This window comes from Peromyscus californicus, unplaced genomic scaffold (genome assembly GCF_007827085.1).
Source record: "Peromyscus californicus insignis strain IS unplaced genomic scaffold, ASM782708v3 Scaffold_3__1_contigs__length_106647218, whole genome shotgun sequence".
NCBI classification, from domain to species: domain Eukaryota; kingdom Metazoa; phylum Chordata; class Mammalia; order Rodentia; family Cricetidae; genus Peromyscus; species Peromyscus californicus.
Genome location: NW_026294551.1, coordinates 73,921,890 through 73,944,079, shown reverse-complemented (window position 1 = coordinate 73,944,079; position 22,190 = coordinate 73,921,890). Strand labels below are relative to the sequence as shown.

Below are 22,190 nucleotides of genomic sequence, written 5' to 3'. Positions count from 1 at the left end.
TAAGAAAATAAGCTGGGCGGTGGTGGCGCACGCCTTTAATCCCAGCACTCGGGAGGCAGAGCCAGGTGGATCTCTGTGAGTTCGAGGCCAGCCTGGACTACCAAGTGAGTCCCAGGAAAGGTGCAAAGCTGCACAGAGAAACCCTGTCTCGAAAAACCAAAAAAAAAAAAAAAAAAAGAAAAAAAAAAGAAAATAATAGCAGAAACACTGGAACCTCTGACCTCCCCCTGCAGAGGAATGGACCTCAAATTCAACTGAAAAACAATTCACCCATAACATTTGTGCTAGGACTGCACCAGTCAACACAACTTGCCTGGCATATTGGTAATATAGGACATGGGGTCCTTCGCTGAGTGGAACTGGTGGTGACAATTGTCCTCCAGAAGCCAGTGTGGTGCCTCTAGCACTACAAAAGGCAACTGAAAGGGAGAGAGCCACCAGTCTAGTCCTAGCTTTATTTGCCTGTCTGACAACTAAAGCCTGTGATACCTTCAACAATAAAGACATCCCGTCTAGGTCTAGCATCCACCAACACCATCAACACTAATGTCATAGTCTAAGGGACCTCAAGGACCTTCTCTGGCCAACAACTCAAGAGAAGTAGTCCTTTCATCTTATTGGAATTTTTACCCAACAACCTTAACTGTCTTTTCCACTATGTGTGGTGTTTTTGTCTAGCTCTTTAAGTGATGTCTGCATAGTTTTTACAGAAGCTTTTGCAAATCAGTGAGATGCTCAAGAGTTTAACACTCCGTAATGAAGCCTTTTTACAGAGAGTGGGCAGGATCTCTGAAAGCCTACTATCATCCATTTTAAATAAGTGCCAGTTGGTGTTGAGCATCTAGTGGACATGTAAAGAGAAATGCTAGCAAAGTACAGTATAGTACAAATGGATTTTATCACTTCTGCTGATCATTTAATTATTGGGGACAGCAGCATGGACAGAAGACACCACCCTTCAACCATCCTCATCCTGGGGTACCTTGATGACACAAGGCCACTGTGCATTGCATTTCCCATGGTGGTCTTTACAGGGCTAGCTTGTGATGCTCAGGCTGGCTCAGCTCTGTGGGCTGCATTCTGACCTGGTGTGTCTACTTCTAGAGCTAGACACTAAGATCTGACTGGCCACAGGCCAACACTGTGGCCCTTGTCTTCCATTGGCTGCTAAAAGGACCGTAGGCTGAGCAAACAATCTGTGACCTTTATTTCCTATGTCCCCCTTGCTCTGGGGGATATCTGTCTCCCTTAATACAGGCTTAGTATTTTCTCCTGTGAGCTATTGGTAGGCTTTACATTTTTCCAGAAGCTCCCTAGCACAGCACTGGGCTGGCTGTCAACTTTTCACCTAGGCATTCTAGTTGACATACAGTGATAAAAAATCAGTATCTTTAACTTTTAGCTTTGTTGAGGATAAAACCAGGGCATAAAATAAGAACTAGTAATTGAAGTAGATTTGTGTGAGAGCAAGACAAAACATCAGATTTTAATTGGACAAATAATCTACATTCATGAGAATGAACTTAAGATGGAAATTCCATAGATGGTAAAACTTGGATAGGTTATGTGAGCCATGAAATATGGTCTGATGAAAAGGCTAATTTAATTTGGGTCAAAGTAGGGAAAGTACGAGAAATATACAAACACAGTATTGCACAAGCCATATTAAAAGATGTGTTTTGAGGACCTGAACAGGTCACTAGGGGTTGGGCAGTGTATGAGGGATAGAAAGAGCTAAGGATAGCAGATAGATCCTGCAGAACCAGTCAATTAATTGTAATTGGCTCAGGGGCCCCCAGTGATCTCCAAGGCTACACTTGAGTAAACAGTCCTGTTTACATTTCTATTAAGGGGGCCCAGGCAATGTCCCAAGGGTGGGGATGGTACAGTCTGCTTTAAGGTCAGGCTGGATGATATACTGACTCCTGTCCATGGCCAGCTGGTTATGGTGAGGGAGCCAGAGAACAGTACATGATATTCCCCCACTTTGTTATGGGCCTCAGCAGGTGATCCTGCTGGGGGAGGTGGCCTCAGGTAAGTATAATTTCTCCAGGACCAGAGCTGTGATCCAGCCTGCCATATCACAGATACAGTTGGAACCAAAGAGAAAGAGGTGTTTCTCAAACACTTCTAGCTTACATCAGGGTGGAATGGGTTTCATATTATCTAGAAGTCAGCAGGATTGAGGGAAGTAAACACAATCCCCCCCAGGACTGTTTTGAGTACAGACTGGGTGGAATACTCTGGATTAACAGTCCTTCTACAACTCCATTACTTTGATGTCTAGGATCTAAGATGCAATCCAAACTTTAGACAACAGAACCAAGAGACAGATCACGACCATGTTCAGAGCTGCTGAAAATCAATGAAGAACAGTTTATTAGAGTGGCTGAGGATGGAAGAGGATTCTCATTTGGAGGCAGTGTTCCCTGTGGGGAGTTGGAATTTAAAATGTCATTTTTTTCGTTCAGACTTTGAATTTTAGTTAAGCTGACTAGACTCCTTTTATTTTCTGGTCTTATACTACACAATGCTAGTGTGCTATTATTAAATATTTCATCAAGGAGTCTTGAAGATCACCCCAAATGCTATGGGATAGAGTGAATGAGGTATGATTTCTCTAGATGGTATTGCCAAGAGAGAATGACTGAGTCAGAGAAAGGAGACTGATTCAGAATGAGTCCAAGGACGATTTAATGCCTACTCAGCTTTGGTTGAGAGTTCAGTTCTCCAGAGGCTAAGGAGAAGGCTACATATGCAAGCATAAGACAGGGAAATTGGGTTAGATTTCAAGTATTTTTATACATTTAAATTATCTTTTAATGACACAGTGTTGATCTCATTCCTTTCATCAAGCTCCAAGCATTTAGGCACTGATACTGCTGATGCTCCACATCACAGAGACTGGTGAGTATCTATGTTCATCTCTCTGTGTGGTTTCGAGTGCCTCTGTATATGGATGGTCTCCATAAACAATGAAATATGTTTGTAGTTCTGACAATAAAAACAGGGCTTCCCAAAACTAGGCAGTTTCTTAACACTTCTGTCTCCAAGCCAGTAATAAAGTTATTGGATGAGAAGTCAGATTCTGTCACTATGCTGGCACACTGAGTTGATGATGCATCTTAAAATAAAGAAGACATATTTGAGCCTGATAACTCAATGAATGGGGGGTGGGTTCTGTGGACTTTGGAGTTTAAACCCCAGACCTCCCTTGTGTGGCCTGTGCTCTACCTCTGTGCCTTTCCACAATCGGTTTCATACTATTTTAAAAGAAATTCCAATGATACTAGGTAGGTCCAAATCTCAGTGCAATAGGAACAGGACCAAGAGGCCAGGCTAAAGTCTAGGAACAAAGAGGAAGAGGGGATGTGGTTCAAACACAGATGATGTCATTCCTAATCGAGTTATATTCTACCTAAAGTAGAAAAGAGTAAACCTAGAAGGCTGGGGGAAGTGAACTGGATACCAGAATAGATAATAAACTCATCATTTAGGAGTACTTAAGGAGTACACTATCCAGTGAGTGTATGAACCCTTATTTTTCATAGGATGCACTGATTTACCTTCAGGTACTTGTTCCTGCCTAAAGCTATGGGGAGCTTCAACACCAGCTTGGGAGGAGGCTTCATTTTGGTGGGCTTCTCAGACTGGCCTCAACTAGAAATCATCTTCTTTATTTATATTTTGATTTTCTACTCCTTCACTCTCTTTGGCAACACCGCCATCATTGCTCTCTCCAGAATGGACCCTCAATTACACACTCCCATGTACTTCTTCCTCTCCCACCTCTCCTTCCTGGACCTCTGCTTCACCACCAGCACTGTGCCCCAGCTCCTGATCAACCTTCATGGACTTGACAAGACCATCAGCTATGGAGGGTGTGTGGCTCAGCTGCTCATATCTCTCGCTCTGGGCTCCACTGAGAGTTTGCTCCTGGTGGTGATGGCCTTTGACCGCTATGCTGCTGTGTGTCGTCCCCTGCACTACATGACCATCATGCACCCCCTTCTCTGCCAGGCATTGGCTGTTGTCTCCTGGGTGGGAGGCCTCATGAACTCTCTGATCCAGACAAGCCTCATGATGACCATGCCCCTCTGTGGCCATCGACTGAATCACTTCTTCTGTGAGATGCCTGTGTTCCTCAAGTTGGCCTGTGAAGACACAGAAGGAACAGAGGCCAAGATGTTTGTGGCCAGAGTGGTGATTGTTGCAATTCCAGCTGTGCTCATCTTGGGCTCCTATGCACAGATTGCCAGGGCAGTGCTGAAGGTCAAGTCAACAGCTGGTCGCAGAAAGGCTATTGGGACTTGTGGTTCCCACCTCCTGGTAGTTTCTCTGTTTTATGGCTCAGCCACCTACACATACTTACAGCCCAAGGACAGCTATTCTGAGAGCAAGGGGAAGTTTGTTGCTCTTTTTTATACTATCATCACCCCCATGCTCAACCCTCTGATTTATACCCTGAGGAACAAGGATGTGAAGGGGGCTCTGTGGAGGGTGCTAGGGAGAGGAACAGCCACAGGATAGGAAAGAACATTTGAGCAGTGAAAAGCTTTATATTCTGTCAGTCCAGAGGGTTTCAGTGGGAGAGGGGAGTTGAATGTCAATGCAAGTACAATTAATTATGTACATTCATGTGACTGTCAAAGCATATAAAAATAGAAAAACAAAAACAAAAACAGTCTTGGGCTGGCAAGATGGCTCAGCAGAAAAAGGATTTGCTGCTCAGGATTGGAGTTTGATGCCTGAATTCCATATGGTGGAAAAGATAGTCAAGACCTCTGACCTCCCTGTACGTGTGTGTGTGTGTGTGTGTGTGTGTGTGTGTGTGTGTGTGTGTGTGTGTGTACAATAAATCAATAAACATAATAAAATTAAAATAAAAGAAAACAGTCCCCAGGAGGCATCAGAACTTTAATACCAGCCTTGTTTGGAAGTTGGAGTGCGGATCTGCTCTCCGAGTTACTCTCTCTCATCACTGCTCAGCAAGGATAAATGTGAATTCAGAAACAACTTTCCATAGGAGGAGACTGGGAGAGGTTGACTGTGAGCACCTGTGGAAATGGGCTGGGTTCTTGGCAGGGAAGAGTACTGTGAACACTTGTGGGAACTGGATTGGTTCTTGGCAAGTCTGAATGTCATCGGATTTATAATTCTGAGTTGCAACACTCCAAGTCAGATGTGGTGTCATACAGTGGACACTGTGACCCAAGGGTTCACTCTGATTTTCTATCCATTTTGTGTTTTCATTTTAATTTAATATCCATACATTCATATGCTGTGTTTTGATCAAATCCACCCACAGGTCTTTCTTCCAATTTTTACCCTTTCCTTCAACACCACTTTTCTCTCCCAACTTCATGCCTTTTAAAAAAAATATATAACCCAGGGGGTCCATGTAGGGCCACCTGCATATGCATGGATATGGAGCATCAGGTCTAAGTGGGGCCTCAATATCACCCCATTTTCCTGATGTATTGTGACCCTATCTGGCTTCAGCCTTAACTTGGTGTATTTGTGAAGGCCTCTTATGCAGTGCTTACCATTCCTAGCTTGGAATAAACAAACTGATGATGAGCAGACGTGCTTCATGTAGCGTGTGAAATTCAGACATGGGTTCATTTACCCTCTTGGAGAAAAAGGCAGAATCATTTATTACACACGCTGCTACAAAGCAAGGCAAGAAAGATCGCCTAGCATAACCCTGAGTATCTATCATGCCAACTGGCAGCGTTCCTCTCCTGTTAGATAGAGGTGAGGATAGGGACAATGATTATACAAATAGTAAACTAAGGAAAATTCATGTCCTGATGCAAAAATTTATATAGAATAAAATCTATATTTGTGAAAAAATTATTAATGGAAATTTAAAAGAAGCAAGGGAAGAGGCTACTATTTATCGTGTGACCAGCTATGTGAAAGTTGATTTGGGGCTCCACTTCACTTCTCTTCATCTCTCTTTTATTTGACTATCAGTCTTCCATCACTATTATTTACTTCCATGTATTTAAATGGTGGTTTGGTGTTTACAAGTGCAGGGATCTTTGTTGATAGACTTTTGTAAGTATGATAAATTTTGTGTTAACTGAATCATGTTTTATTATAATAATTTCCACTGATTTTGTTTATGTTTGCAATTCATTTGCCAACCATGTCATTCATCCTTTCTCAGTATTGCCAAAGTTGTTATATTTTGTTGTATTCTTTGGTTGATGCAAAAATACAATTTTCACCTCAAAAGGTATTTTGTGGATTTTCCTGGGCAGATGTGAGGAAACATCTACTCACTTAAGATAGAGCAACCATAACAAACCAAAGAAGTTATTTCATCCAACTCTACCTTAGCTAACCAGGGAATTCATTTGGGGTCACTTACAGGAGTGTGAAAGGCTCAAAGGCAGATGCATTACCAAAAAGCCCATCCCAGTATTGGTGATGGCACAGGAAAGCCACATTCCTGGACTGGACTTCCCTGCCCAACTTGCAGGTGTCTCAGCCAGTCAGATGGAATGTCTTCTCCATAGCAGTTGTCTCTGCTTGTGTAAACTTGGGGAAGACTGGTGTACTTCTCGTTAGTTTCAGGAACTTCTTGAGACTTGTTCCTTTTGTTTACTTTCTAAGCCTTAAGGAACCTCCCTCTAATTCAAAGAGGGAAAGTTTCAGTGCAGAGGAAAGACCTACAAAAACAACTTCTTTGGGTACTTAGATTCTTTCTGTACCCTCTTCTCCAACAGGCCCTGAATCTTGAAGCAGGTGATATGGATGTTTGTAGTTTTTCTCCATCTACACCTTAGTATTGGGCCACTATGCCAGAGTGACAGTCACTTCATCTCAGAATCATGGGCAGTTGTGAATCTGCTTTGTACTTCTTGTTGTTAAAGAGAAGTCTCCCTCCATGAACAACTGAGGTTAATAGTAGTAATGATTTATAAGTACACACACACACACACCCACCACTAATGTGTAGAAGGTAATTTGGCAGTTGCTTTATGTTCATTTAAGAAAATAATAGCAGAAACACTGGAACCTCTGACCTCCCCCTTCTGGCTTATAGTACCATTTGAGGTCCCTGCAGAGGAATGGACCTCAAATTCAACTGAAAAACAATTCACCCATAACATTTGTGCTAGGACTGCACCAGTCAACACAACTTGCCTGGCATATTGGTAATATAGGACATGGGGTCCTTCGCTGAGTGGAACTGGTGGTGACAATTGTCCTCCAGAAGCCAGTGTGGTGCCTCTAGCACTACAAAAGGCAACTGAAAGGGAGAGAGCCACCAGTCTAGTCCTAGCTTTATTTGCCTGTCTGACAACTAAAGCCTGTGATACCTTCAACAATAAAGACATCCCGTCTAGGTCTAGCATCCACCAACACCATCAACACTAATGTCATAGTCTAAGGGACCTCAAGGACCTTCTCTGGCCAACAACTCAAGAGAAGTAGTCCTTTCATCTTATTGGAATTTTTACCCAACAACCTTAACTGTCTTTTCCACTATGTGTGGTGTTTTTGTCTAGCTCTTTAAGTGATGTCTGCATAGTTTTTACAGAAGCTTTTACAAATCAGTGAGATGCTCAAGAGTTTAACACTCCGTAATGAAGCCTTTTTACAGAGAGTGGGCAGGATCTCTGAAAGCCTACTATCATCCATTTTAAATAAGTGCCAGTTGGTGTTGAGCATCTAGTGGACATGTAAAGAGAAATGCTAGCAAAGTGCAGTATAGTACAAATGGATTTTATCACTTCTGCTGATCATTTAATTATTGGGGACAGCAGCATGGACAGAAGACACCACCCTTCAACCATCCTCATCCTGGGGTACCTTGATGACACAAGGTCACTGTGCATTGCATTTCCCATGGTGGTCTTTGCAGGGCTAGCTTGTGATGCTCAGGCTGGCTCAGCTCTGTGGGCTGCATTCTGACCTGGTGTGTCTACTTCTAGAGCTAGACACTAAGATCTGACTGGCCACAGGCCAACACTATGGTCCTTGGCTTTCACTGGCTGCTAAAAGGGCCCTAGACTGAGCAAACAATCTGTGACCTTTATTTCCTATGTCCCCCTTGCTGTGGGGGATATCTGTCTCCCTTAATACAGGCTTAGTATTTTCTCCTGTGAGCTATTGGTAGGCTTTACATTTTTCCAGAAGCTCCCTAGCACAGCACTGGGCTGGCTGTCAACTTTTCACCTAGGCATTCCAGTTGACAAAGAGTGATAAAAAAAACAATATCTTTAATTTTTTAGCTTTGTTGAGGATAAAACCAGGGCATAAAATAAGAACTAGTAATTGAAGCAGATTTGTGTGAGAGCAAGACAAAACATCAGATTTTAATTGGACAAATAATCTACATTCATGAGAATGAACTTAAGATGGAAATTCCATAGATGGTAAAACTTGGATAGGTTATGTGAGCCATGGAATATGGTCTGATGAAAAGGCTAATTTAATTTGGGTCAAAGTAGGGAAAGTACGAGAAATACCCTAACACGGTTTTTCACAAGCCATATTAAAAGATGTGTTTTGAGGACCTGAACAGGTCACTAGGGGTTGGGCAGTGTATGAGGGATAGAAAGAGCTAAGGATAGCAGATAGATCTTGCAGAACCAGTCAATTAATTGTAATTGGCTCAGGGCCCTCCAGAGATCTCCAAGGCCAACCTTGAATAAACAATCCTGTTTCCATTTCTATTAAGGGGGCCCAGTCAAGTCCCAAGGGTGGGTGTGGTAGTCTGCCTTAAGGTCAGACTGGATGATATACTGGCTCCTGTCCATGGCCAGCTGGTTATGGTGAGGGAGCCAGAGAACAGTACAGGATGTTTCTTCCTCCTCCCTTAGTTAGGGGTCTCAGCAGGTGATCCTGCTGGGGGTGGCGGCCTCAGGTAAGTATAATTTCTCCAGAACCAGAGCTGTGATCCAGCCTGCCATATCACAGTTACAGTTGGGACCAAAGAGAAAGAGGTGTTTCTCAAACACTTCTAGATGACATTGGTGTGGAATGGGTTTCATATTGTCTAGAAGCCAGTGGGACTGAGGGAAGTAAACACAACCCCCCCCCCCAGGACTGTGGTGAGTACAGACTCAGTGGGATTCTCTGGATTCATAGTCCTTCTATAAACTCAGTTTCTTTGATATCCTAGATCTAAGATGCAAACAAAGTTGTAGACAACAGAAACAGGAGACAGATCACAACCATGGTCAGAGCTGTGAAAATAAATGAAGAACAGTTTATTAGAGTGGCTGAGGATGGAAGAGGATTCTCATTTGGAGGCAGTGTTCCCTGTGGGGAGTTGGAGTTTAAAATGTCATTTTTTCATTCAGACTTTGAATTTTAGTTAAGCTGACTAGACTACTTTTATTTTCTGGTCGTATACTACATGGTGTTAGTGTGCTATTATTAAATATTTCATCAGGGAGTCAAATGCTATGGGATAGAGTGAATGAGATGTGATCTCTCTAGATGGTGTGGGCAAGAGGTTAAGATTGAGTCTGTAGAAGCACAGACTGCTGCAGAATGAATACAGGATGATTTAGTGCCTACTCGGCTTCGGTTCAGAGTTCAGTTCTTTAGAGACTGAGGAGAGAGTTACATATTCAGGTGTAGCAGGAGAAAGAGAACTGAGTCAAATTGAAGGGTGGATTCTTTAGTATTGAGGGTGATTAGTAAGAAATCTGCCAGACCCCTCCTTTCTTCAGACACAGAATTCTGGGTTTTTGTTCCCTCAAAGGTAGCTCCACTGCAGGCAGGCAATCATTAAGTCAGTGTATTGATATGAAGAATATTCTTATCATTTCTAATATCAAGTACTTTACCACTGACAGTGTAGGTCGGTGGTAGAAACCCTGCGTGGGGAGTCTTGGGATTGATTCCCAGCACTGCAAACTAGTTAATTATTTAGGAGGCCATGAACAGACACACACACATCCACACTCACATCCAGCTACACACACTGGGAGATAAACACAGGCTCCTGGTGATCTCAGTCAAGACCACCAGCAGTGTCAAACATGCAGATGTCGGGTTTCTTTGTGTTTCTTAAGGAGATTGTGAGTAGAGTTTGCATTTTAAAATATAATTTAACAGTAGAGAAATGTGCACTTTGAGACTGCTACTCTTAGAATTTCTCAGTGTTTTTTTTGTTGTTGTTTTTGTTTGTTTGTTTGTTTGGTTGGTTTTTTTTGCCTGTTTGGTCTTTGTTACATTTCAAGCATTGGTCTTCATTCTGCCCTGTGAAGAACAAAGAAAGGCCATCACCTTTTCTATATGAGAAATATTTAAAGTTGCATGTAAGCAACCACACCTATTTTTAACCATCCTGTTTTTTTTAATCTAAAATGTGCAATGAAGGCATCCAGTTCTCACCCAAGATGCCTTCAGATGGCTAGTTGGTGTTTTAGAAGCACCGGATAGTATACTTTTTTTAAAAAAAAATATGAAAATACAGAAGGATCCTCTGTAAATATTAAATGGCTGCGCAGGAGCCACCAGGGACCAGTTATATCAGCCTGACCTAATTTTCTTCCTTTGCTGGAAGAAGATATGGGAAATTCTTAAGGAAACGGTCATTTTGAAACTCCCACCTCCACTGGAGGACCGTGGCATTCGGTAAAGTTTACATATAGTTTATATACAGTCTACATATAGTTTACGTACAGTCCTCCCTTCAGTGCAAGGGGGACTGTCACTGTTAGGAAGGAGCCTTGTGGTTATTGTGTATGGTCCTGTCATGAGAACTTTCTCACCCTTCTCAGCCGCGTGCACTAGCGCCATTTACATGAAGCCCAGTTCTGCCCTTTGGCTCACTCATTTTATAGAGTGGAGCCTGCTGGTGGGCTCACACTCCTGGCTTCACTGCATGGAATTCACCAGGAACCCGATGCCAAGTACACATGAGGAGTAATGTGCCACTGTTCTAGAAAGGTGAAAGACTCAAAGGGAATTGGCTAAGCTGAGGTCTTCTCTTTGTGATCAGTAGAAGTGGATGTGAGCAAATCTCAGCCAGGAGCCCAGGGAAGGGTGGGAAAACACTCTATGAAGCATTAATAATGCATCATAAATGCAATTACTGGTTCTAAGCAGCAGAAGTGTGTCAAATGCAGGCAAGGTGAGATCACCTATGGTGAACACATGGTGTCCTTAACATCAGTCTTATGGGGGCTTTAAGATACTTCAGCTGATCTTGGATATTTAGTTCTGAAGACTATCCAATCTCAGCAGGGCCCTTGGGACTAGGAAGTAGAAGGAATTCTCAAAAGGAAAACATTCTGATGGCCGTCCACACCAAATGGTCGTCACAGGGATACATGACATACAAAACAGACATACAAGTAACATTATACAGCCCAAGCAGGTTATATTTAGGAATATATATGCATGTAAATATACATATATATATGCAACAACAATTAATGAAAGAGAGATGAAAGAGAGCACAGGTTGGTTTATGGGAGGGTCTGGAGGGAGAAAAGGGAAGGGGGAAAATGATCAAATGGCTTCCTTGAGTGGAGGACAATCCGCCGAGCTGCCACTCAATGGCAGCGGGTCCGACTTCCCTCACGGCAGCTCAGCTCTTCTGAACGTACTACAGATGCTTTGAGGAAGGCATGCTACCACTCCTGCTACTTATTCCAGTGCCAATTCTTTTAAGAACCTTAAGCTAGATTTTAGATTTTTGTCATCACAAGCCTTGAAAAAATCTAGCAATCACTTTCACTCAGGGCAGAAGGGAAGAACTTCCCTTACTTATCCCCAAGAAGGGCAGCTGCAGCCTGCTGCCTCTTCCTGCTCCCATTGCAGCCTGCTGCCACCTCCTGCTCCCACTGCAGCCTGCTGCCACTGCAGCCTGCTGCCACCTCCTGCTCCCACTGCAGCCTGCTGCCGCCTCCTGCTCCCACTGCAGCCTGTTGCCGCCTCCTGCTCCCACTGCAGCCTGCTGCCGCCTCCTGCTCCCACTGCAGCCTGCTGCCGCCTCCTGCTCCCACTGCAGCCTGTTGCCGCCTCCTGCTCCCACTGCAGCCTGCTGCCGCCTCCTGCTCCCACTGCAGCCTGCTGCCGCCTCCTGCTCCCACTGCAGCCTGCTGCCGCCTCCCACTGCTGCTCACTGATGCTGGAAGCTAAGGATTACATAGGCACGAAGTGCTGGGGCCTCTGGTATTTAAGCCCAGAGCACTAAGCTTCCAGTCACAGGATCTATAGCCATAAGGCTGGGTTCTTTTTCCCTCCTTTTTATTAAAAATAGATTTTTTTCTCACATAATAGATTCTGATTCTGATTTCCCCTCCTTGTACTCCTCCCAGTTCCTCCCCACCTCCCCTCCCATCTGATTCACTGTGCCCTTTCTGTGTCTCATTAGAAAACAAGTATTAGAAAACAAATATAATGTAAGATAAAACAAAAACTATCATATCAGAATAGAACAAAACATAAATAGAAGGAAAAGAGCACAAGAAAAGATGCAAGGAACAGATGCAGACACAGAAACCTGCTTGTGTGCGCACTCAGGAATCACATAAAAATACTAACCTGGAAGTCGTAATATATATGCAAAGGACCTGTAGGGTAAAAAGATAGAAAAATATATAACTATAAAATAAAATTAAAATTAAAAAAATTCCTGACATGACAGTAGGAGTCAAAGAACCTCCAACGACGCCATTGAATTCGTTTCCTGTTGGCCATCTACTGCTGGGTATGCAGCCTACCCTTAAGAGTAGCTTGTTTCCCCAGTGAGATTCCCTTGGAGAAAACTACATTTTTATTTGCAAGTGATTATTAATTGGAGATAGGTTCTAGGTGGCTCCCATACCTAACCCAGAAGCCATAAGGTTGGCTTCTAAAGCCTGGAGTCCCTAGTTTTTAGGGTTTAGAGATATATGCTTCTGGGTCAGCCCATTTAGCCCCTGGCTTCTTCTGAGTATTGCCAGCCCTGGGTAGAGCATCTAGCTGACAGCAGAAAGTATTAATACCTCTGCTTCAAAATTATCCGAGCTTTTTATTCATTAAAATGATCATTGCTGATGTAATGCTCTGAATTTTATCATATTGAAATATCTTGAATCATTGTTCATTTGACTATCATATTAGAATTATAGTGCTAAGTTTTGCTCATTGAAAATATAATAATTGGGGACTGGAAAGATGGATCAGTGGTTAAGAGCACTTGTTAAGAGCATTTGCTGCTTTTCCAGAGGACCTGGGTTCAATTCCCAACACCCTCAGGCATCTGTAATTCTGGTTCTGGGGAATTCAGTGCTTTCTTCTGGACTCCGTGGGCACCAGGCATACACAGCATACATACAGAAATACATGCAGACAAAACACCCATACTCACAAAATTTAAAGATGAAAAATATGATTCATTTCTATATGCCACAATATGAAATTATTGTTAGACGTACACAATAGGAGTGAATAAAAAGCCCTGTGCCACTGAGGAACAGTGCAGATATGCTGAGACATTCGTGTACATCAGACATGGTGCCAGGATTAAAAATACATTCATCCATTCATTTATTTATTCATCCAATCAATAATATTGTTTGTTATTTTCCAGCTACTGCAGTACGAGTTGGACGTACAATGCTGAGTGAATCATGCAGCCTAATTTGCACAAGTTAATTGCTAATTATGAAGGCAGAACAGTGTTAACAGTGAGAACAAACAACTTTTTGTAATACACATGACACATTATTTCATGTAACCACAACCCAAATTGCTTGGAGCCAGCTCTTCCCTTTGTTTTATGGGTAACTAAGCTGAGACTCACGGAAGAAAATATTTCAGAGCAGGAAGCACAGCTGCCCCATGATAGAGCTGATCTGTGGGGCCATGATATGGACCTAAGGGCCTTAAGTTCAGCCTTGACTCATTGATGACAATATTCCAGTTTAGTAAACTTGACACAAAAAGAACTAGTTAAGTATGCAAAAATGTCTTCCTCTAATCATAGGCTAGATTTTGGAATGACATTTCTGGTTTTCTCTCTCTTTGGCATGCTTTCATATAATCTTATTTATATTTTTATAAGAAGTGTCCATCTTTTGAGGAGAGTGATAGTTTATGTCTATCACGCCTCTACCGTTTGTTGGTGTGTTAGCAGTTCATCTGCAGGTAAATCTCTCGAGCTCTAAAAAGGTGAAGGCACATGATGCACTGAAGAAAGTTTATTCAACAGCCATGGTGTATCTGGAATGAAAGTGACATTCATTTGACACCTTCAGTACCAGAAAGGCATGTGATGATATTTATTCATTATTTATTATTTCTGTGATATGCACTAATACTTATTTTTATATTTGGCCTGTCCCCTACCACAGAGGAGCTTCTAGAAGGACAAAGACGTGTGGCATGAGTGTCATCAAGTGAACAGAAGGAAATAGTTTCAAAGAGGGCTTGGGTAGAGAGGAGAAAACAGCTTTTTCTGTGGAGTTGAACTGTGAACATTTTTAGCTAAAGAAGCAGGGTCAAGTCCCAAGGAACACATTTCTTGCTATTTTTCTCTCCAAAGAAGTGAAACTACTTCTCAGTCTTCTGTGACAGATGGCAGCTACTGTGAGTGGGGCTTCTAGGATGGGTTCACTGACAGTATCCATGGTGTAGAAGGAGGCAGATGAGAACCCAGGGGTCAAAACTGTGATTGCCTCCTGGCTGGGCCTGGATTCAAATCTGAAATGAGCTAACGAATAGACCTTAGATTTTCAAAGCACTTTTTAACTTTTGAATAAGAAAGATTGGATCCACAAGTCTGAAGGACCAGGCTGAAGTCTTAGAGCAAATAGCTGAGCTACAGTTCAAACAAAGATGATATCATTCCTAATTCAGTTTGTAGAAGAGAAAAATAAGAATAAAAGACTGGATAAAATAGAATTGAATAATAAAACAGATTAATTTGTGATTACTTGAAGAATGCTATGAACAATGTCTTAATATGTTTTCTTCAACAGATGCCCTGAATTGTCTTCTGCTGCTGTGCAGGTCAAAGGCTATGGGAAGCTTCAATGCCAGTTTGGGCAAAGGCTTCATTTTGGTGGGCTTCTCAGACTGGCCTCAATTAGAACTCATTCTTTTCATCTACATTTTGATTTTTTACTCCTTAACTATCTTTGGCAACACCACCATCATTGCTCTTTCCCAACTGGACCTCCGATTGCACACACCTATGTACTTTTTTCTCTCCCATCTCTCCTTCTTGGACCTCTGCTATACCACAAGCACTGTGCCCCAGCTCCTGATCAATATTGAGGGACATGACCACACTATCACATATGGAAGGTGTGTGGCCCAGCTCTTCAGCGTCCTTGCCCTGGGCTCCACAGAGAGTATGCTTCTAGTGGTCATGGCCTTTGACCGCTATGCTGCTGTGTGTCGCCCACTCCTCTACACAACTATTATGCACCCTCTTCTGTGCCAAGCATTGGCTATCTCATCGTGGGTAGCAGGCCTCGTGAACTCCCTGATCCAGACAGGTCTCATGATGGCTATGCCTCTCTGTGGCCATCGACTGAATCATTTCTTCTGTGAGATGCCTGTGTTCCTCAAGTTGGCTTGCAAGGACACAGCTGGAACAGAGGCCAAGATGTTTGTGGCCAGAGCCATAATCTTGGTTTTCCCTGCGACACTGATTCTAGGATCCTATGCACACATTGCCAGGGCTGTGTTGAAGGTCAAGTCAGTATCTGGCCGCAGAAAAGCTTTTGGGACTTGTGGATCACACCTCTTGGTGGTGTCTATGTTTTATGGCTCAACCATCTACACATACTTGCAACCAAATGACAGTTATTCTGAGAATGAGGGGAAGTTTGTTGCCCTTTTTTATACCATAGTCACCCCCATGCTCAACCCTCTGATTTATACCCTGAGAAACAAGGATGTGAAGGGGGCTCTGTGGAAGGTACTAGGGAGAGGCACAGAATCAAGGTAGTAAAAAACAACTTTTTTTTCCCTGTGATATCTCCAGAATAATTGACCCTATTGGTCTCTAGAAAACAATCCTTATGGGCTTGTGGAGAAAAAAGTTTCACTGGAAAAGAGGGGGAGAGGAAAGAAGATAACATGGGGTAAAAATGATCAAAATTCAGTATATACATTTATGAAGTTGTCAGAAATACTAAATACATCCTCAGCAGGCACCCAGACTTGGTGCCTTCCTTGTGGGAAGTTGGAAGTGAGGATCTCCTGTGGTGCTTTTTAGGTTACTCTCTAGTCATTACTCAGCAAGGGGTGAGTGATTGTATCACAGCTTTCCAAAACAAAAAACAAAAACATGAGGTCGAGAAGAGTACACTGTGAGAGAGGGGTTGAGAGTGAGAGAATTAGCTCTGAATGACTCTTTGCAAAGTCAGATCCTAACAAGCTCTCCTATAGTTGGCAGTATGATCCAAGGCAGAAGACATGAGTTTACTGTTTTTTGTTTGTTTGTATGTTTCTCACTTTTGGTGGTCCTGTCAAATTCTTGCTGTATCTGAGTCCATTTCAAAGGTTTCTTACAGTGTTTACTATTCTATGGTACTTGGAGAAAATAATCAGATCATGAACAGCTGTTTTATAGAGCATGTGGCTTTCAGACGGGCTCATTTACTCAAGAGGAGAAACCTCAAAACCTTTCTCTAGTGACACATTTCCTTCGATAAGGCCACACCTCCTAACTTCCCAAACAGTTCCATCAACTGGAGACCATATATTCAAACATATGAACCTGTGGAGGCTATTCTCATTCAAACCAACACAGCTTCCTACTGATGGCCTTGGTATTTGTGCTGAAAAGTCTAGGATTTGGCTATCATACATACTTAAGCTTACCCCTTGCTAGAGCTCTGAGTGGTCAAAGCATCTACCTTACCTTAGTTTTGGTTTCTTTTTCTGTAAAATAAGCACGATATCAATCACTTTATCAATAATTGATTTGTAGTGTGTATGCAATAAATGTTAATTCCCATTTCCCATTCTTGTTGAAGGGAAAATAAAATAGCCTAGAATGTCTTTTCTCAAACACACACACACACACACACACACACACACACACACTGACAACTGGAGAGGGTAAGTGTGATCAGATTGTAATATATACATGTTTGGAATTGTTAATAATTAAATTGAATAATAAAAACTTTTGATATTTAAATAATATTAAATTTAACAATAAAATAATAATCAACTAGAAGTTTATAATAACTTATAAACTAATTATTTATATATTATATAATATAGTATGTATTACATAAGATGTAATAATAGTTAATAACAATAAACCAATAGACGTAGAATTGGTAATTGAATGTCTTTTATTCTGACAAATCTCAACTGAACTTCATCAAATTTCAAGGAACAAAGCAGCTATTCTATTCCAATCCTTTCAGAGAATAGAAAGTGAAAATTACCATCAAGAAAATCAACCCACTTTCTTGTGCCTTTGTAACCTCAATGCAAAACAAATCAAAGATGCTACTGACCAGAATGTAGGTCAATCTATTTTCATTACAGAAGACTACTGACCAGAATGTAGGTCAATCTATTTTCAATATAGAAGCAAGGTCCTCAACAAGATGTTAGTAAATTGAATTCAGATGGATATAAGTCAACTTTAAAAACATAGTTAAAATGAATTTATCACAACAACCAAGTGACAAGTCAACACTAGACCTTGTACATGTGTCTTATGACACCAATAGACATAGTGATAAATATCATAGCATTCCTAGGGTGGGGAAGAAAAGTCATTTGTAAACAGTCAGAACCAATTTGTGATAAAAAAAAAAAGTCACAGCAAGCTTAGAAGAGATGCTCTAGATGAGCCAAAACTGAGTCTAGCATCTTCCACCATTGTGCTGGTGTAATGCTGGCCTCTTTCAGACAATAAACAAGGTAGAGTGTACGGGTAGCCATTCCAGCTTTGATCTGGAAGTTCCAATCCCCATTGAGGCTTTGGTAACTGTCACGCCTACAAGGCAGGGCCGAGAGAGGACCCTGAAGACCCAAGATCCGGATGCGTGGGCTCTCTTGATTCCTGGACCCTGGACGCTGGAGGTAGACCTAGCAGAGTTCTCCAGAGAACACTGCCAGACTGCGCTACACCTTTCCCAGACCCTGTAAACTATCCCTTCACTTGTAAGTTACCTCACAAAATAAACCTCCCTTTTAACTATGTGGAGTGGCCTTAATAATTTCACCAATAGTAGAGAACGTTCTCTTCAACATTGTATTGGACAACACAACTGGTAAAAAGAGAAAGTGATCTGAAAATTAGAAAACATCAGGTGAAACTACTTCCTATCGGATTGTTTAATCTCTACACAGATTATACAAGGGAATTTGTAATGCTTTGAAACAAATGGAATTTTAGAAAGCTTTTTTCTCTTTAAAGTTTGTAAAAAAAAAAACTAACATAAAAATCAATTGCATGGGTACTTTGGAAAATGGTGCTGCTTTTACTATGAAAAACAGGATGGAAATTCCTCAAAAAGATTAAAAACAGAAGTGCTATATGATCTGTCCACATAATTGAGTCTATATCCAAGAGAATCGAAAGCAAGGCTTTAAGGAGATACCCGTGTATTCACATTCGTAGCAAAATTGTTCACAGTAGCCATAAGGTGAAGGCAAAGGTGATATGGAGCCTGTCATCCATCAGCAGATGAATGGATAAACAAAATGTGGGAGGTGTGTGTGTGAGTGTGTGTGTATGTGTGTCTGTTTGTGTGTGTCTTAGTCTTCAAAAGGAAAGTGGAAGCTGATCCATGCTATATCATGAATGAACCTTGAATATATTAGCTATATGAAATGCAGGTATCATAAGGAAACAAATACAGTATAACTCCACTGATGTAAGTTACATAGAGCTGAGAATAGAAACAGAATACATAGGAAGTTTCCAAAGAGATGGAAAGTAGGATGAAAAAGGTCTGAAAATTTCTAAAAAATATCCTTAATCTGATTGATATGTACTCTTAAAATGACTAATTTTATTGAATATTTCACTACCATTTGAAGTTAAAAATTTAAATAATATTCTGAAATACTAACACATAACCAGATAGAAAATGCTGTAGGAAAAAGGTTAGCTTGAATTTATCAAAGAAAAATTATGGTTCCAGAAGGACATGAAAAAAGTATCTGAATTATTTTAGAATGCTATCACATTCATGGGTTAGAATACTGGATAGCGAAAGAAAAGCCGTCTTCAACAAACAATTTTAATTATTCCCCAAAGAAATTCTAATAAAACCTAAAGGTTTCCTCTTTTTTTTTTCTTGGTGGGGGGGAAGGGGACTCATAGGTCCCTTATATTCTCATACAAAAATCAGGAACCAAAAAGAAAAAAGAAAACTTTGAAAAATAAAAATGTTTGGAGAATCAAGCCACATATCAGCATGCTGCAGATCTGCGGCAATTAACACAATGGCTGTTGACACGGGAGTAGAAGATGGCACAACAGGACAAAAGAGAGCACCAGAAACAGAAACAAACACATATAAAAATTTGGTACATGATAAAGGCCAAATCATTTGGGAAGCCTGGGCATCCAATAAACACTGCATAACAATGGCATCATCTACCAAGTTGACTCATGGTCTTGTTGTAAAAAACAAGAGACTAAAATTTCCAAACGTAGAAGTTTTGATGGTCTTATCTTGAAGATATATTTTAGAGAAAACTTAGAACAGTAAGAAAAGGATAGGCACTAAATGCCCACGTGCACATACATGTGTACACTCCTTCCCCACTGCCCCATACAGTACAGCACACTTCATAAAGGGAACATCAAGCTGAAGATCGGGAGGTATTTGCAGTGCACATGACCCACAGAAGGTTGGTATACAGAACATGAAACCCATGAAACCCATCTTTCAGGAAAGCACAAATACCCTCATAAAACAGAGAAGTGCATGAATAGGTAATTCCAGAATAAATTGAATGAGAAACAAGCAATGCTTTTTCCTTTCAGTCGACAGTGACTAAGGCAGGGACACAAACTGGCCAAGGTGTAGAGGACAATAGACTGAAGAATTTTCAGCCCTAAATGAAGCATGTGTGCTGGACCCCACCTCCAGAGGCTTAGAGATTGTTGTGAGAAAGGGGCCAAAAAGAATATAAGGACCAGAGGTGGTGGATGACTACAAGGAGGCAGTGTCTCCTGCACCCAGCAGTTGTGACAGCGTGCATAACACTTGTGCAAGCCTGAGCCAGATCAAATACCAGCATGGAGAGGGAAGCTGAGCACCTAGCAGTGACTTATTGGCAATTGTTAGATGGGTTAAAAATAGAGGAAGACATAGAAGTAGTAGGGAAGGGAGTGAGTCTGGGAAGAGGTGGGGGTAGTGAATGTGATTAAAGCACATTGTATAAAACCGTTAAAGAACTAATGTTTTTAAAATGCAAAAATGATCAGCCTTGTTTACAATCAATGAAACACAAATTAAAATAATGAGGTAAATTTCCATAATCCTTTTAGTAACAAACATTAAATGTCAAATTCAATAATATCATTCTTTCTTTCTTCTTCTTCTTCTTCTTCTTCTTCTTCTTCTTCTTCTTCTTTTCTTCTTCTTCTTTTCTTCTTCTTCTTCTTCTTCTTCTTCTTCTTTCTTCTTCTTCTTCTTCTTCTTCTTTTCTTCTTCTTCTTCTTTCTTCTTCTTCTTCTTTTCTTCTTCTTTCTTCTTCTTCTTTTCTTCTTCTTCTTCTTCTTCTTCTTCTTCTTCTTCTTCTTCTTCTTCTTTCTTCTTCTTTTCTTCTTCTTTCTTCTTCTTTTCTTCTTTCTTCTTTCTTCTTCTTCTTCTTCTTCTTCTTCTTCTTCTTCTTCTTCTTCTTCTTCTTCTTTTCTTCTTTTTGGTTTTTTGAGGCAGGGTTTCTCTGTATAGTCCTGGCTGTCCTGGTGCTCGCTCTGTAGACCAGGCTGGGCTTGAACTCTCAGAGATCCACCTGCCTCTGCCACCCAAGTGCTGGGGTTAAAGGCATGCACCACCACTGCCCGGCTATAACTTCATTCTTATTGCTTTTAAGAATAAGAACAAAACAAGCTCCATCAATATGACAGTTCTTTCAGTATTGAAGATCTCCACCTCCTCTGTCTCAGGATTTGACTCTATGAAAAACCAGAGAAACTCTTTCATATAAGCACCAGAGCTGTATACAGACATGTTCCCAGTCATGTTGTCTCAAAAGGAACAGTATAAGAAGCAATTCAGTGACTTCTTTCTCAAAACATAATGGGTAAACTCTAGAATTTTGATGCCATGAAATTCTATACAGCAATTAGCAGGAGAACCATCTCAGGGGACAGCCACTTTTGCATACTGCTCATTTTTCCTATTTTATCTGCATTGGTATGTATTTTTAGGAGTGAATGGGAAAGATTTTCATGCTCAGAACAGAAGGTATCTCATTTTAATCATGGCTTGCCCTACTTACTAATTTGTTGGTCACAGACAACTTAGAACGTGAGCCTGTGCTTAAGAATCTAAAGTGTTAGTAGCCCTCTCTCTCTCTCTCTCTCTCTCTCTCTCTCTCTCTCTCTCTGAGACAAAGTCTTCTATGTAGGACCTCAGACTCACAGAAATCTTCCTGCCTCTGCCTCCCAAATACTGTGTCCTATTCTGGTAGGACTTTTATTGTGAAGCTTTCTCATCTTGAACAAGGAAAAGGTTAGGGGATGATACAGGAAGATAAGTTTGATTTAATGTTTACATTAATGATTACAATCTATGAACATTTCTTGGTTATGAGTCTAGCCTTTAATGGCTGAGCCATCTCTCCAGCCCAATCTATGAGTGTTATTTATTTAAATTTTTCATACAATGTATTTTAATCATATTCTTTCCCCTCCCCCAGGTCCCCCCAGATCCTCTCCATGTCCCTGCTCATCTAACATCATGTTCTTTGTCACTCTGAGAAAAGCAAAACCCCAAAATCAAATCAACCAACCAACCAAAACAATGACAAAACTACTAAAATAAAGCAAAACAGAAACTGTATGCACCCCCCTAAACATCCCACTGAGCCTGTTTTATATTGGCCAGCTACTCCTGGGCATGGGCCTGGAGTGGGGTTGACATACCCAGTAACACCCCATTGGAGGAACTGATTTCCCCTTTCTCAGGGGGCATCGATAACAAATAGCTTCTTGGCTGAGGGTGGGCCTTTGGACTGAAGCACATACGAACTCACAGAGACTGTGACAGCATGCACAGGACCTA

The 22,190-nt window shown here is 41.4% G+C and overlaps 2 protein-coding genes across 2 annotated transcripts; both read left to right on the top strand.

The window, feature by feature from the left end:
- Window positions 1–3,561: 3,561 nt before the first annotated feature.
- On the top strand, window positions 3,562–4,836 carry LOC128122003 (olfactory receptor 10-like). Its single transcript, XM_052757182.1, has one exon. It carries the CDS (start codon window positions 3,595–3,597, stop codon window positions 4,528–4,530), a length of 936 nt encoding a protein of 311 aa, XP_052613142.1. The 5' UTR covers window positions 3,562–3,594; the 3' UTR covers window positions 4,531–4,836.
- Window positions 4,837–14,986: 10,150 nt separating this feature from the next.
- Window positions 14,987–16,914, top strand: LOC128122208 (olfactory receptor 10-like). Its single transcript, XM_052757572.1, has one exon. It carries the CDS (start codon window positions 14,987–14,989, stop codon window positions 15,920–15,922), a length of 936 nt encoding a protein of 311 aa, XP_052613532.1. The 3' UTR covers window positions 15,923–16,914.
- The last annotated feature ends 5,276 nt before the right edge of the window (window positions 16,915–22,190 follow it).

Excerpts from the sequence above, each read along its gene's own strand:
- LOC128122003 (XM_052757182.1), top strand. The coding sequence starts at position 3,595 with ATGGGGAGCTTCAACACCAGCTTGGGAGGAGGCTTCATTTTGGTGGGC.
- LOC128122208 (XM_052757572.1), top strand. The coding sequence starts at position 14,987 with ATGGGAAGCTTCAATGCCAGTTTGGGCAAAGGCTTCATTTTGGTGGGC.